Source organism: Nicotiana tabacum, chromosome 17 (genome assembly GCF_000715075.1).
Source record: "Nicotiana tabacum cultivar K326 chromosome 17, ASM71507v2, whole genome shotgun sequence".
Lineage (NCBI taxonomy): Eukaryota > Viridiplantae > Streptophyta > Magnoliopsida > Solanales > Solanaceae > Nicotiana > Nicotiana tabacum.
In genome coordinates, this window is record NC_134096.1 from 9,769,188 (window position 1) to 9,784,359 (window position 15,172).

Sequence of the window (15,172 nt, forward strand, 5' to 3'; positions counted from 1 at the left end):
TTTACATAATACATAATCAAATGAATAACTTAGATTTCATGTCAAATCAACTACCTTCTCATAAATAATGAAGTGGAGAGACTATAAAAATAGATCTAATGTAGCATATTTCTATATAAAGGGATCAAATATATATATTTTAAGTAACTTAACATGGATGCGTTTAGTCGAGTAGTATTGCAAAGAACAAAACAAAGAGTCCAAATACATAAGTAGCCCCTCAAACTTGATCATTATTTTCATTTAGACACTTAAACTATGTCTTGTTCCTATTGAAAACTTGTACTTCTAAAATTTGTATCAATTAGACACACTTTTTTCAGTCTTTTGTAAAGGGCCTGCTTATTTATTTGAAACAAAGATTATCAAATAACCAAAGGACCAAAACTGCAATTATCCAAAGAATACACAGAACGTTTTCCGATTCTCCACTTCCTATAAATACCCCAACAACCCAGCAGTGTCGCTCCTACTTTTATCCAATTCATTTTGCATTTCTGCTCTCTCTCTCTCATAGCTCCTCTTCTTCTCCATTTCTCTTTCTTCTGTACGTCTCTTTTTCTCTCTCCTAGGGTTTTGTAGCAATGGCGCTAGAGGAAGCACAGAACGGAGGAGCTGATCTGAAGGAAGCAACTAAGACCGCCGTCGCAGCGGTCACTTTCACAGCGGTGAAGCCACAGCTGTTTGTAGAGGCACCGAAGGCCAAAGACGCCGCACAGTTCTACAAAGCTGCTTTCGGTGTTGAGGAAGTGACACGTGTCAACCAGAAGAGGAAGGCGGAGCAGGAGATACCTCTCGTCTCCTCCGTTGAACTCAAGCTTGGTTCCTCTTCCTTCCTTGTCTCTAACCTTACCGATGATGACTCTTCTGCTCCGTATGTATTTCTTATTTTAATTTTTTATTTAAAAATTTGCTTATTTTTGCATGTTTTCGGCTTGATTTTGCATGTTTGTTTCTAAAAACCTTTCGTTCTGTGATGTAAAAAGCCATATATTGAGTTTCTTAAATAACATAAAAGAATTGTGCTGTAGATATTTTGAAGAACATCGAGTGCTTTTCGGAAAGTATGTTTGACAAAACGTTAATACTTTAACCTTGATTTTGTTTAAAAATGTTCTCACAAGTAAACGTCACTTCAATGTTCTGTCGACTTATTTTATTTGTATGAGAGATTATTAGGTGTATTTGCTCGGTGTTAAACGTTACCTGCTTTTGTGACTTGAGAAGTTGCTAATCTGAGATGCTTTTGAATATTTTTGGAGTTTTTCTCAGCTTTAAATATTTTTAAGAAACATAAGGTTAATGAAAAAATATTTTAATAATTGTTTTGGAAAAAATAATTGGAAAAAAATTCTATTCCTAATAGTTTTTCTAAAATAAAATGTCAAAAAGTACTAAAATACAAAGGCCATGTTAGCATTCTTTCGACTTGTTTTTTTGATGATGTGTAGGTGTATTTGCTGCGTGTTTTGTGTTTTTAAACTGCGTTTGTTTGTGGCGAAGTTTCTGATGCGAGATGATATTTTAAATGCTTTTGGATGCACAAAAATTTACTTCGCTGTAGATATTTTGAAGAACCTTAAACAGTTTTGGCGATTAATTTTGAAAAACTTTGGAAATAATGTTTTGAGGAAAAACGTTGAACTAGTTCTTACAAAAAAATTCTTGCAAACAAATCTTCTGTCTACTTGTGTATTTATCTACCAATATGTAGGTGTATTTGCTCTTTTAAATTCACTCACCATTTTAAAAAATATTTAAAAGTGCATATATGAAAGAAACTGATTGTTTTGAAGCAATTTTCCATTTGCTTAGTTTGATATTAAGCTGACAATTGCTCTTTGGTCAGTGTCAATGCTGCTACTACTGGATGCGTTTTCTGCTTGGAGACTGAGGATGTGGAAGCTGCTGTAGCCAAAGCTGTCTCTGCTGGCGCTGTTTCTGAGGGCGAAATAGCCGAAGGTGATGGTGCTGCTTATTTCGGTGGTCGTGTGGGAAAGCTGAAGGATCCTTATGGTTATATCTGGATGATTTGCTCTCCTGTGAAAAAATCCGAGTAAATGCCATGCCCCAAAGTCCTTAAGTCGTTTCTCTTTTGCTGCTTACTCTTTTTCAGTACTACTTTTTTTTTTTTTTTTTTTTTGCCTTTAATGAAATCCGGTTTTCTAATACCGAAGAAACTTTGATATAACTCTAGCTAGGTGTTAATGGAGGGGTTCAGCTTGACAATTTGGCATATTGTTGATTTTGAACAGTGAACTTTTGTCTGTAGTTAAATCTGACAGCTTCCTTCTAGTAGATGATTTCTGCTTGATTACTGTTTAATTATAGTATTATTGTTGGATGCTTGCTTTGTTTTGTCTATTCAAATTTCCCATTGCCTCGTTAGCCACAAATTAGGCCTCTTGAAAATTGAGAAAGCAAAGCGATATGTGCTGTGGTAATAAAGGCAACGGCAAAGGCTAAATATATTCCTCTCGTCTCGATTCGATTCGAAAATGATTTAAGAATATCATTTGTTATACTTTTGAGCTATTTATACTCTGCGATCATACTTTGGGTTCAAATATATTTCATTTAAATAAAGAGATGTGTCATCTGTTAATTAATTTAAAATATCTCTTAATTAATTAAAAAGATTCATTACTCATACCCGTTTTTTTTTTTTATAAAAATTTGAAAAAACTGAAATTATTTTTACTAAAAATAAAAAAAAAACAAAAAAAATTTATTTTTCAGTTTTGTAAAAATTGGAAAAAATTATAAAAATATTGCTTTAGAAAATTACTTTTTTTTTCAGTTTTTACTAAAATAAACTAAAAACTAATAAAAAATAAAATATTTATTTTTTCAGTTTTTATAAAAATATTGCTTTAGAAAATTACTTTTTTTTTCAGTTTTTACTAAAATAAACTAAAAACTAATAAAAAATAAAATATTTATTTTTTCAGTTTTTATAAAAATATTGCTTTGCTTTTTAGGTTTTTTCAGTTTTTACAAAAATATTATTTTAGAAAATATTTTTCAACTTTTTTTAAAGCTGGAAAAAAAAATTTCATTTTTTTCAGTTTTTAGTAAAAACAATTCAGTTTTTTCCAAGTTTTACAAAAAATAAGTTTTTACAAAAAATAATAATATATTTTTTGGGTATGGGTAATGAGTCTTTTTAATTAATTAGGAGATATTTAAAATTGTCCAGTTGAGTGATGACATGTGTCCCTTCGTTTAAATGAGGGGTATATTTGAACCTAAAGTATGACTGCAGGGTATAAGATAACCCAAATAGTATAACGAAAAGTATTCGTAGACCATTTTTGAAAGTAGAGGAGTATATTTGGCCCTTTGATGTTGGTTTTGGGTATTTGACTTCGATGCAAAATTGGTTATTTTACTTGGCACACCCATGAAGGAAATATAAACTCCTAGAGAAAAACAGATTATTTACTAAATTAATTTTTAATTAATTGTTATCTTGACACATTAAAATATGTAAATAAGGGCAAATCTTGGAAAAATAAAATTAATTCCTTTTTGATTACGGAAGGTGACACTTATTTTAGATCAAAATAAAATGGTTACTTATTGTGGACCAGAGGAAGTATAATGTTGAAAGTATTTTAGTATTTGTATATGTTGATTAATACTAGTGAGATGTTAAAAAACTTGTTTGGAAGTATTTCACTGGATGGTTTTTAGTGTTCTTTTTTAAGTTCAAGTAAGTTATATTCTAACACAATTTGATTTTTTAAACATTTTTTTTCAACTTAGAACCCTTCAATTCATTTGGACCAAATCTTGTCCAAGCCCATGCTATATTTTTTGGCTAGTATTAGGAATTTATTCGATCAATAGAGATTACAAATAAGAAGTTTCTTGGCAAGTGTTATTTGTAAAGTAAAATTGTTATGGTTGAAGGTAGTTCAACAACGTTAAATGGCAGCTTTAGGGAGAAGGGTGACCAATGGATGCTATGCGTTTTTTCGAGTGCGACAGTTATTTCGACACGCGTCCAATAAAGTACGAATAAAGGCCTTTTGAGAGCACACTTTACGGGGATGGTAATGGGTCAAGAAATGAGTGAATTTGGAGTCGGAAAAAGAAAAGAAAAAATAAGAATTTGAACGCGACCAAATACTGGGTCCAATTTCGTATGAATGTATTTCTCGTGATACGAGGAAAATGATCACACCCCTTTACAATTTAGATGTAAGAACGTAGGAAATGGCAGCCGGGTCGGTGCGGGTGCGGCGGCGGCGGTTTCTGTCTGAACCCGCGTAATTTAAAGCCGTCCTGTCCCGCCTCGCCCCGCATAGAATTTAGACCTGCATTCACCCGTCTCGCACTTCATCCGCCCCGGAAATATTTTTTATAAAAAATCTTTCTTTTTTAGAAAACTAGACTTAAATTTGATTTTTTTTAACAAAATAATTAATTATATCCAAATTGTTCTTTCTCTTTCATATACTTAGCTTTTTTAAAGTAGCCTTTTTGCTTGTCACTGCTTTCAGTGCACAATGTATCAGTTCAGACGGACAGAATTAAATATATAGTTTTTAGATTAGGAAGCAGAATTATCTTTGATAAGAATTGGGGTCAGATCAACCTAGGATAAAAGAAGATCTTCATTGTATATACTAATTATTTTAACTTCTGAAGGGCTGATAGCAAATTAGCAATTGGACCAATTCAGATTCAAGTGCTAATTGGCTATTTTTCTTTACGTCTGTACCTATGGAAAACCAGTTTTTTCTTATTCTATAAAGCAGTGTGAACACTTTATATCAACAAACTAAAGTAAGCCACAAGAGAGTGAGTTTTATTTTTGTTAGTTTAAAAAATAAATCCCTACTAGTTACCCGCCCCGCAATCGTAAACTCTCAAATCTGTACCGCCTCGCTAACGTTCAAACCCCCACCGTCCCGCACCCGCATCGCCCCATTGCCATCTCTAACTAAGAAGTGATCATATAAAGATCTTTTATATTTTGTTTTCAGATTTCTTGTGTGTAAAATTAAAATTCTATAGAGATGTGACATAAGACTAAATTTAATTTTGGTCTTTTTTGGTGTTTGACCGACCAAATTTTGGCATCATTCATTTGAAAAGGGGCTGATTTCCTTTTCGGGCGTCCGTTTGCTTTGAAAAACTGTGTTATGAGATTCTGCATGTAAACGAATGAGCTGAGAGTCGAAATGAACATTCTGGGCTGGACGAATAGATTTCTATGCCAAAACCAGAGTAGAAAGTGAAGTTCAGTATTTACATCAAGTTAATAAATACAAAATGAAAATGTATTTCTTTTACACATTTATAATTTAATATAAGTAAGATAACTTCAGTCTAATCATGAGATTTAAGAGTTAATGAGATTTAAGAGAATTCGGGCACATGATGTTTTAAGACGTTAGTTATTGCTACAAATCCGGTCTATAATATGTATGCATATTGTTGTTTTCTTCTTCCAACAAATGTAGGAATAATTTATCGAAACCCCTTAAATTAGTCCCTAATCTTCAATTACGACTTTAAGGTTTGTGGAGATCCTAATACTCCTTGAACAACTTCTAAGTCATATTATTATGCAATCTCTTATGGCAATTCGTAGCGCGTAGCATTCCACTAGGACATTATATGTCAATCACTACCTCCACAATAACATGCAATTACCAATCAACTTGATTCAATTGGTGGAATACTGCGTGTGTTACGTGTTTACTGTATCCTTTTTCGAGAAATGAGGGGACTATCTGTATACGGTCGAAATAGATTTCGGCCTTCCTACGTTCGATCGAGTTCGAAAGGTAAGCAACTAGAGTGGGATTTTGGGATGAGTTCCGAAGACAGTACAAACGAGCCTCGAGTCCGAAGGTTGATCGAGGAGTCGGCTCGATACTTTATCGAGCCCGTGACCAAATCGATCTGCAAGGCATTGCTTCGAGGTCAGAAATGTGCTACGCTCACCCCGAAGGTCGAACTCAAGCCAAAACCGAGGGTTCGACCCAATAATGAGTTCGAACCAATATCGAGCTCACATACAAGAGTCGTTACAACCGCACTAAGGGAGAGAATCTTGGCGGGAATCAAGGAAGAGACAATTCATCATGGGTTCTCCATTATATGCTTTATTTTATTATAAATAAAGTAGGATCCCTCTATTATAAAAGGGGAATCCTTGTAAGCATAGGGGAACTGAATACACTGTAACAAAAGATCACTTCTCATGTTGAAAGATATCTCCTTGTGCTTGTTTTACTTTATCTTATTCATTCTTTTTGCTCACTATTCCCATTCTCATAGTCAAGAATACACATATTTCTATCTCTCTATACGATTTGTATCAAATGGTATCACATATCCTTAGAACCATACACAATTTTAACATTATCTAATTTTTCGGGTAAACAGTTTGGCGCCCACCGTGGGGCTAAGGATAACAATGATTGTTTGATATAAATCTGCAGTACACACCAGTTTACAACTTCGAATCAGCAATGGCTTTACCTATCGACCATGAAGCCGACCTTCAAGATGAAACCAACAACTTGGTACCCGGGGCCGGAAGGCCACTTGACGATGGCACTGAGGCTCAAATCGAAGTACCGAAATTTGAGCCGAAGTAACCATTAGATGTCAATTCGCAAGTGGCTCTTGAGGAAACCCAGCATTCCAAACCGGAAAAAAACATTCAGGGCGGTACTCGATCCGTAGCTCGAGACACCCATAACGTGGGAGAAATCGGAGCCAGCTTACGTATGATCTTCGAGATTTTACAAGCCCAACAAGTAGCGATAGCTCAGTTGCAGAGCCAAACTCATATACAAAGTAGGCCAGATCCCAATCCGCTTCGAGAAATCACCCCCAGAACGGAGCTCGCCATAGTGAAATCAAACGAGCAAGAATCGGGGACCACTCCTGAAATTACTTAATTGCTTGAGGAACTCACAAAACGAGTTGAAGCCAACGACAAGAGAGTGAAAACATACAATGCCAGGGTCGATCAAATCCCCGGAGCTCCACCAATGATAAAAGGGCTGGATTCGAAAAACTTCATACAAAAGCCTTTTCCCTCGAGTGCGGCCCCAAAACCAATCCCCGAAAAATTCCGTATGCCCGAAATTCCCAAATATAACAGTTCGACTAATCCTAACGAACACGTCACCTCTTACACATGTGCCATCAAGGGTAACGATTTGGAGGACGATGAGATCGAATCCGTGTTGTTGAAAAGGTTCGGGGAGACCCTCTCGAAGGGAGCGATGATCTGGTATCACAATCTGCCGCCAAATTCCATCGATTCTTTTGCCATGTTACCAGATTCGTTCGTAAAGGCACATGCTGGTGCCATAAAGGTTGCAACAAGGAAATCAGACCTCTTCAAAGTAAAGTAAAGGGGTAATGAAATGCTGAGGGAATTCGTATCCCGATTTCAAATAGAACGCATGGAATTGCCACCGGTCACAGACGATTGGGCCGTCCAAGCTTTCACCCAATGGTTGAATGCAAAGCTCAATAGCATCACATCGGCTGAAGCAAAATTTGATCGAGTATCCAGCAATAACTTGGGGCAGATATACACAACCGATATCAGTAAAAAATTAGGGTCGAAGATGACCAGTTGGGAGCTCCGTCTGGACCCATGCATCAGAACAGGACAGCTACTAAAAACCAAAGGGAGATCGACAGAGAACAAAGGTCGAACAGAGACCGATATCAACCGTACGTCGCAGATCGGATGAACAATGGTTCAACACGTAATACCGCTCGGAACAATCGAAGGATTGATCGATGGCAAAATTCTTGGGGACTTATGAGCAAGAGCGGCTTTGATAAATATGCCGATCTTATAGAAGCACCTCGGTTATCGAAATATAACTTCAGCGTTGATGCATCCGTCATCGTGTCAGCTATCGGACGCATCAAAGACACTAAATGGCCTCGACCCATGCAGACCGATCCTGCCAAAAGGAATCCCAATCAAATGTGCGAATATCATGGCACCCATGGCCACAAAACAGAAGATTATAGGAAACTAAGAGAGGAAGTAGCCCAGTTATTTAACAAAGGCTACCTTCGGGAATTTTTGAGCGATAAGGCGAGGAACCATTTTATAAACAGGGATTTCGGCAAGCAAAACGAGCAGGAAGAGCCACAGTACGTCATTCACATGATCATCGGCGATGCCGATACCCCTCAGGGACCAGTGCTTAAACGCACTAAAACATTGATTGTGAGAGAAAAACGATCTCGAACTCAGGATTACACACCCATAGAAACTTTGTCCTTCAATGATGAAGATGCAAAAGGGATTTATAACCTCATAACGATGCACTGGTAATATCCGTACTCATGAATAAAAGTAAAGTTAAGCGTGTGTTGATTGATCCAGGTAGCTCGGCCAACATCATCAGATTGAAGGTCGAAGAGCAGCTCGGCCTGCGGGACTAGATCATACCCGTAACCCTGGTTCTAAACGGATTCAATATAGCATGTGAAACCACCAAAGGCGAGATAATTATACCAATAAACGTGGCCGGAACCATCCAGGAAATAAAGTTTCACGTGATCGAAGGCGACATGAGGTACAACGCCCTTTTCGGAAGACCATGGATCCACAACATGAGAGCTATACCTTCGACCCTACACCAGGTCCTCAAATTCCCAACATTGAGAGGAGTCAAAATAGTGTATGGAGAACAACCAGCCGCAAAAGAAATGTTCGCCGTCGAGGAAGCGAAACCAATATGCTCGTCTTCATCAGTAAAGGGATCTGGCTCAGAAGGAGAATGAGACACCAAATAGCAATCACAGACATCGGCTTCGACCCAACCAGATAACCAAATGATCGAAGAAGATGATGATTAGAGGGTCCCTCGATCCTTCGTGATTCCCGATGAATCCGACGCCACCAAATCAACAATTGAGGAATTGGAGCAAGTCACACTAATCGCGCACTGGCCCGAACGAAAGGTATACCTGGGAACGGGGTTGAGCCCCGAACTCAGGAAGAAACTTGTTTAATTTCTTATCGATAACATTAATTGTTTTGCCTGATTCCACCGGACATAATGACACATCGGCTAAGCTTGGTCCCTAAGTACAGACCGGTGAAGCAAAAGAGAGGACCCCAGTCCGAGGTAAAACACGCATTCGTAAAAGACGAGGTAACCAAACTTCTCAAGATAGGGTCCATTCGGGAGGTGAAATATCCCGAATGGTTAGCCAATATAGTTGTAGTGCCTAAAAAAGGAAACAAACTTAAAATGTGCATGGACTATAAGCATTTAAACAAAGCTTGCACCAAAGATTCTTTTCCGCTACCTAACATCGATCGCATGATCGATGCCACGACCGGTCACAAGATCCTCACTTTTCTCGATGCCTATTCCGGGTATAATCAAATTCGGATGAACCCGGAGGACCAGGAAAAGACTTCATTTGTCACAAAATATGGAACATATTGTTATAATGTGATGCCCTTCGGGATAAAAATGCGGGGGCTACTTACCAACGCCTAGTAAATAAAATGTTCGAAGAACAAATAGATAAATCTATGGAAGTTTATATTGATGACATGCTAGTTAAGTCCCTGCAAGCAGAGGACCATCTGACCATTTGCAGGAAACGTTCTAGATTTGAGAAAATACAACATGAAGCTCAACCCCGAAAAATGTGTTTTCGGGGTCGGTTCGGGAAAGTTCCTCGGCTTCATGGTGTCAAATCGGGAAATCGAGATTAACCCCGATAAAATCAAGGCCATCGAATACATCACCATCGTGGACATCATAAAAGTTGTACAAAGGCTAACGGGACGAATTGCGGCCCAAGTCGACTCATTTCGAGATCATCAGATCGAAGTCACAAATTTTTCTCCCTACTCAAAAAGAAGAACGATTTTGCTTGGACCCCGGAATGCCAACATGCATTGAAGGAACTGAAATAATATCTGTCGAGCCCACCACTACTTCACACTCCAAAAGCAGACGAAAAACTTTGCTTATACTTGGCAGTATCATAAATCGCAGTAAGCGGTGTCCTAGTTCGGGAAGAGCAAGGTACGCAATTTCTCATTTATTATATAAGTCGAACCTTAGGAAAAGCAGAAGCTAGATATCCACACATAGAAAAATTGGCACTTACACTGATAAGCGCCTCTAGAAAGTTACGACCATACTTTCAATGTCACCCCATATGCGTATTAACAGCTTACCCACTTCGCAATATTTTGCACAAGCCCGAACTATCAGGACGATTGGCCAAATGGGCCGTCGAACTTAGTGGGTACGATATCGAATATCAACCCCGTACGACCATCAAGTCTCAAATTTTAGCAGACTTCGTGGCCGATTTCACGCCAGCCTTCGTACCCGAAGTCAAAAAACAATTCCTGCTGGAATCAGGTATGCCCTTGAAGGTATGGACCCTTTTTACGGACGGGGCCTCAAACGTAAAAGGGTCCGGGTTGGGCATAGTTTTAAATCCACCCACAGGTAACACTATTAGGCAATCTATTAAAACTACCAGGTTGACTAACAACGAGGCCGAGTATGAGGCCATGATTGGAGGTTTGGAGCTAGCTAAAAACTTGGGAGCAGAAGTTATCGAAGCCAAATGTGACTCTCTATTAGTGGTAAATCAAGTAAACAAAACCTTCGAAGTTAGAGAGGATAGAATGCAAAGGTATTTGGACAAACTACATGTCACTTTGCACCATTTCAAACAATGGACTTTACCGCACGTTTCACGAGAGCAAAATAGTGAGGCTGATGCACTTGCAAATTTGGGATCATCGGTCGAGGAAGGTGACTTGAGCTCGGGGACTGTCGTTCAACTCTCGAGATCCGTGATCGAAAAAGGTCACGCCGAGATAAATTCTACAAGCTTAACCTGGGATTAAAGAAATAAGTATATTGAATATTTAAAGGACGGAAAGCTCCTATCGGACCCTAAAGATTCAAGAGCCCTACGGACTAAAGCTGCTCGATTCACGGTGGCTTCAGATGGAACATTATACCGAAGGACATTCGATGGACCATTGGCAATATGCTTGGGTCCAGGAGATACCGATTATATGTTACGCGAGGTGCACGAGTGTACTTGTGGGAATCACTCTGGTGTCGATCCATTAGTCCAAAAAATAATCAGGGCAGGGTAATATTGGATCGATATGGGCAAAGATGCGAAGGAATTTGTTCAAAAATGTGACAAATGTCAAAGGTTTGCACCCAATGATCCATCAACCCGGAGAGCAACTTCACTCGGTCCTATCCCCATGGCCATTCATGAAATGGGGAATGGATATCGCCGGCCCTCTACCATCGACCCCAGGTAAAGCCAAATTCATCTTATTTATGACTGACTATTTCTCTAAATGGGTTGAAGCACATGCGTTAGATAAAGTAAGAGAACTAGATGTTATAGACTTTATCTGGCATCATATCATATGCTGATTCGAGATACTCACCGAAATAGTATGTGACAATGGGAAAGAAATTGTGGGTAGCAAAGTGACGAAATTCATCGAAGACCACAGAATAAGAAGGATATTATCAACACCCTATCACCCCAGTGGGAACGGACAGGCCGAATCAACTAACAAAACCATCATTCAGAACCTAAAGAAGAGGCTGAATGACGCTAAAGAAAAGTAGAGAGAAATCCTACCCAAAGTCCTTTGGGCATATCGAATGACGTCGAAATACAGTACGGGGGCGACCCCATTCTCCTTAGTATATGGGTCCGAAGCATTGATACCAATCGAAGTCGGCGAACCCAGTACCAAATTTCTATACACGACGGAAAAATCAAATAACGAGGCTATGAACACTAGCCTTGAATTATCAGACGAAAGACGAGAAGCTGCTCTTGTCCAATTGGTCACCCAAAAGCAGCGAATCGAAAGATATTATAATCGAAGAACTAAGCTCCGCCATTTCAAGCCCGGGGACTTAGTACTAAGGAAAGTCACCATCAATACCCTAAATCCGAACGAAGGAAAACTAGGACCAAATTGGGAAGGACCATATCAGGTTCTCGAGAACGTCGGAAAGGGATCATACAAGCTCGACATTATAAACGGCAAACAACTATCAAGCAATTAGAATGTGTCACATCTAAAATGATACTACTGCTAAGGTACGACCCTTTCATATTCATTTACATTTCAAAAATGACCCCTGCAGAAGTCCGAGAAGGAGCTAAGATGGATCCTTTGCCATAGATCTGAAAGCACGCGTTGCACTCTTTTTCCCTTAGACCGGTTTTATCCCAAATTGGTTTTTTGGCAAGGTTTTTAACGAGGCAACCAAAGATCGTGCTACACTTACAACAGTATTCGAGGCCTCTTTACAATCGACCTCGAATACTGGGGGGGCATTAGCCTTCAAATATATCAAGTTCTGATGCAAGAAAGTTATTTCACAACAACGGGGTTCCAATAGGAAATGTTGTAAGAGCCAAATGGTCAAAACGAACCATGCTCATGTAGTTGGCCCGAACCCAGGCACGAAACATGAACACATGTATAGTGACTTGCAAAGAAAGTTCTCCTCTTTACCGACATCTTATATCCAAGAAATATTCCTCTATTTGGAGATTTATTACATAAACAGAGTTAAGATAAACTCGACCACTAAGCCCACAGGCTACTTTATTTCGAGTTCGAGCAAGCACTCACTCGACCATTATGCCTACGGGCTACATTACTTCGAGTTCGAATCATTCACTCGACTACTAAGCCCACGGGCGACTTTATTTCGAGTTCGAGCAAGCACTCACTCGACCATTACGCCTACAGGCTACTTTTTATTTCAAGGTTCGAATCATTCACTCGACTACTAAGCCTACATGCTACTTTTATTTCGAGTTCGAGTAAGCACTCACTCCACCATTAACTACGAGCTACATTATCCCAAGTTGAATCATTCACTCAACTACTACTCCCACGGGCTACTTTATTTCAAGTTCGAGCAAGCACTCACTCGACCATTATGCCTACGGGCTACATTACTTTGAGTTCGAATCATTCACTCGACTACTAAGCCTACGGGCTACTTTTATTTCGAGTTCGAGCAAACACTCACTCGACCATTACGCCTACGGGCCACTTTATCCCGAGTCGAATCATTCACTCGACTACTAAGCCCACGAGCTACTTTATTTTGAATTCGAGCAAGCACTCACTCGACCATTACACCTACAGGCTACATTACTTCGAGTTCGAATCATTGACTCGACTTATAAGGCTAAGGGCTACATCACTTCAAATTTGAATAAGCACTCGCTTGATTATAGAGGCTACGAAATCCAGAATTTGATTAAGTTGTTTAAATATTTGTGAAAACATTTATAAGGCATGTATAAAGTCTTCACAAAACAGAAGTAAGTCGGCAAAGTTGCCTATATACAAAATTGTCTACATGATTTATTACAAACGTAAAAACTAAGGACTAAGCTTCCTGGTCATCCTCAGGAGCGGTTTCTTCTATATCGGGCTCCCCCCCCCGTTCTCGGATATGCTCTTGCTACCATCATCATCATCATCATCATCATCATTTCTATCAGAAGCCAAGGCTTCAGCTTCAGCTTCGAGCTCTTTAGCCTTTTTTTATCTTTCCATCAAGGTTGAAACCTCGAGCGTGTATCTCCTCGAGGGTCTCCCTCTGAGACCGACACTTAGCAAGTTCGGCAACCCAATGTGCTCGAGTGTCGGCAGTATCTGCCGCCTCTCGTGCCTCCATCTGAGCAGCCTCGGCATCAACCCGATACATAGTAATGTACTTGTCCGCCTTGGCTTCAGCAAGCCGTGTTTGAAGCTCCTCTATCCTCTTAGCCTGAGCCGAACCCTTTTGCTTGACGCTTCGAAGCTGAACATCGGCTGATAATAATTTGGTCAAGATGGTTTCTTTTTCGCAGCCAGGCGGTCGATGGTCTCCTTCCACAGATTACATCCAGCCTTGATTTGATTGACTTCTTCCCATAAGTAACCCGACCTTTTCAACCTTTTACTGCAGCTGAGATAATGAAGGGTTAACTTTCACAGTTGAGTCAAACCCATACTCTAACAGAACGAGGCTCACCTGCTTATCTAGTTCGACCTCTTCTTCACGAGCTTTAGCCAAATCTTCTTGGAGGTCTTTTATAGCCTCGTCCTTTTGGCTGCAAAGAAGCTGCAGGGCATCTCTCTCCCCCGAGACCTTCTGAAGCTCGACCTCGCACTGGCTGAGGTTGACTCGAAACCTACTAATGGCATGCACAGTAGGGAAAGAACACGAGTCAAGTTTGGAAAAGAACAAAGAAACCAAGTACAGTAAAATCATTACCCGAGAAATGAAATGTTGGGCTGCTTCTAGGAGACGAGAAGCATCACCAATGTCGGAGGCATCATCGACTCCAGTAAAACAATCCCGAAAAGGGTCCCCTACACTAGAGCCTCCACCCTTTTTGGGGGTATTCAATTCTCGAGCTTCCTTTAACGCCTCCTCAAAAAAGGTTGGAAGAGAAGGCAAATGACCCACTGTCATTGTCCCAAGCGAATTGTTCGGTACGCTCTGATCGAGACTCGGGGTACCGGAACCGACCCCCGACCGGTACAGCCGCCATCAACTCAGAAGCTCTGGTGACCTCAATAGCTTTTGCAGATCAGATCACCAAAGCCGAGGCATCATCTTTCTTCTTCTTCTTCTTCTTCTTCTTCTTCTTCTTCTCTCAGTCATTGGACTGAGTCTATCGAAAGAGCGATTGCCTTCCTCCTCAGCCTTCAAGTTTTGGGCTTGGGGTCCTCTGATCGAGAGACAGCTTTTCGCTTCTTATCTTTCCCTGGCTCCGGGACTGGGGACTTGGTTCGTTCTTCACCACTCGAAGGCCTCAAAACGGCATCCTTGGTTACACATGTATGAAAGGAAATCGGTAACGAATGGAGCATAAAAATTATTTCGAAGAACACGAGAAGTAACCCTTACAATGATTCTTGGCCTCCTATCTAACTTTTGCCAAATCACGCCAAGCGCGTTCGGTATAAGAAGAAGTCGAGGCTAACTTTCGAAACCAATCCTCGAGGTCGGGTACCGCTTGCGGCATCCAAGGTGCAACTGTATATCGGAGAAAGGCATCAGATAAAATCGGAAAAAGATACAAAAAGCAACGTCTTATGAAAACCACTTACGGTCGAAATTCC

At 39.8% G+C, this 15,172-nt stretch overlaps 1 protein-coding gene across 1 annotated transcript; it reads left to right on the plus strand.

Moving 5' to 3' along the window:
- The first annotated feature begins 475 nt into the window (after positions 1–475).
- LOC107794916 (uncharacterized protein At5g48480) lies at positions 476–2,325 on the plus strand. Its single transcript, XM_016617476.2, has 2 exons — positions 476–874; positions 1,850–2,325. The coding sequence occupies exons 1-2, from the start codon at positions 585–587 to the stop codon at positions 2,058–2,060; spliced, it is 501 nt and encodes a 166-aa protein (XP_016472962.2). The 5' UTR covers positions 476–584; the 3' UTR covers positions 2,061–2,325.
- The last annotated feature ends 12,847 nt before the right edge of the window (positions 2,326–15,172 follow it).

What these genes read in the sequence shown, in the direction of transcription:
- LOC107794916 (XM_016617476.2), top strand. Translation starts at nt 585, where the DNA reads ATGGCGCTAGAGGAAGCACAGAACGGAGGAGCTGATCTGAAGGAAGCA. An exon ending in GATGATGACTCTTCTGCTCC is followed by an intron (nt 875 to 1,849) that starts GTATGTATTTCT and finishes CTCTTTGGTCAG; the next exon opens with TGTCAATGCTGCTACTACTG.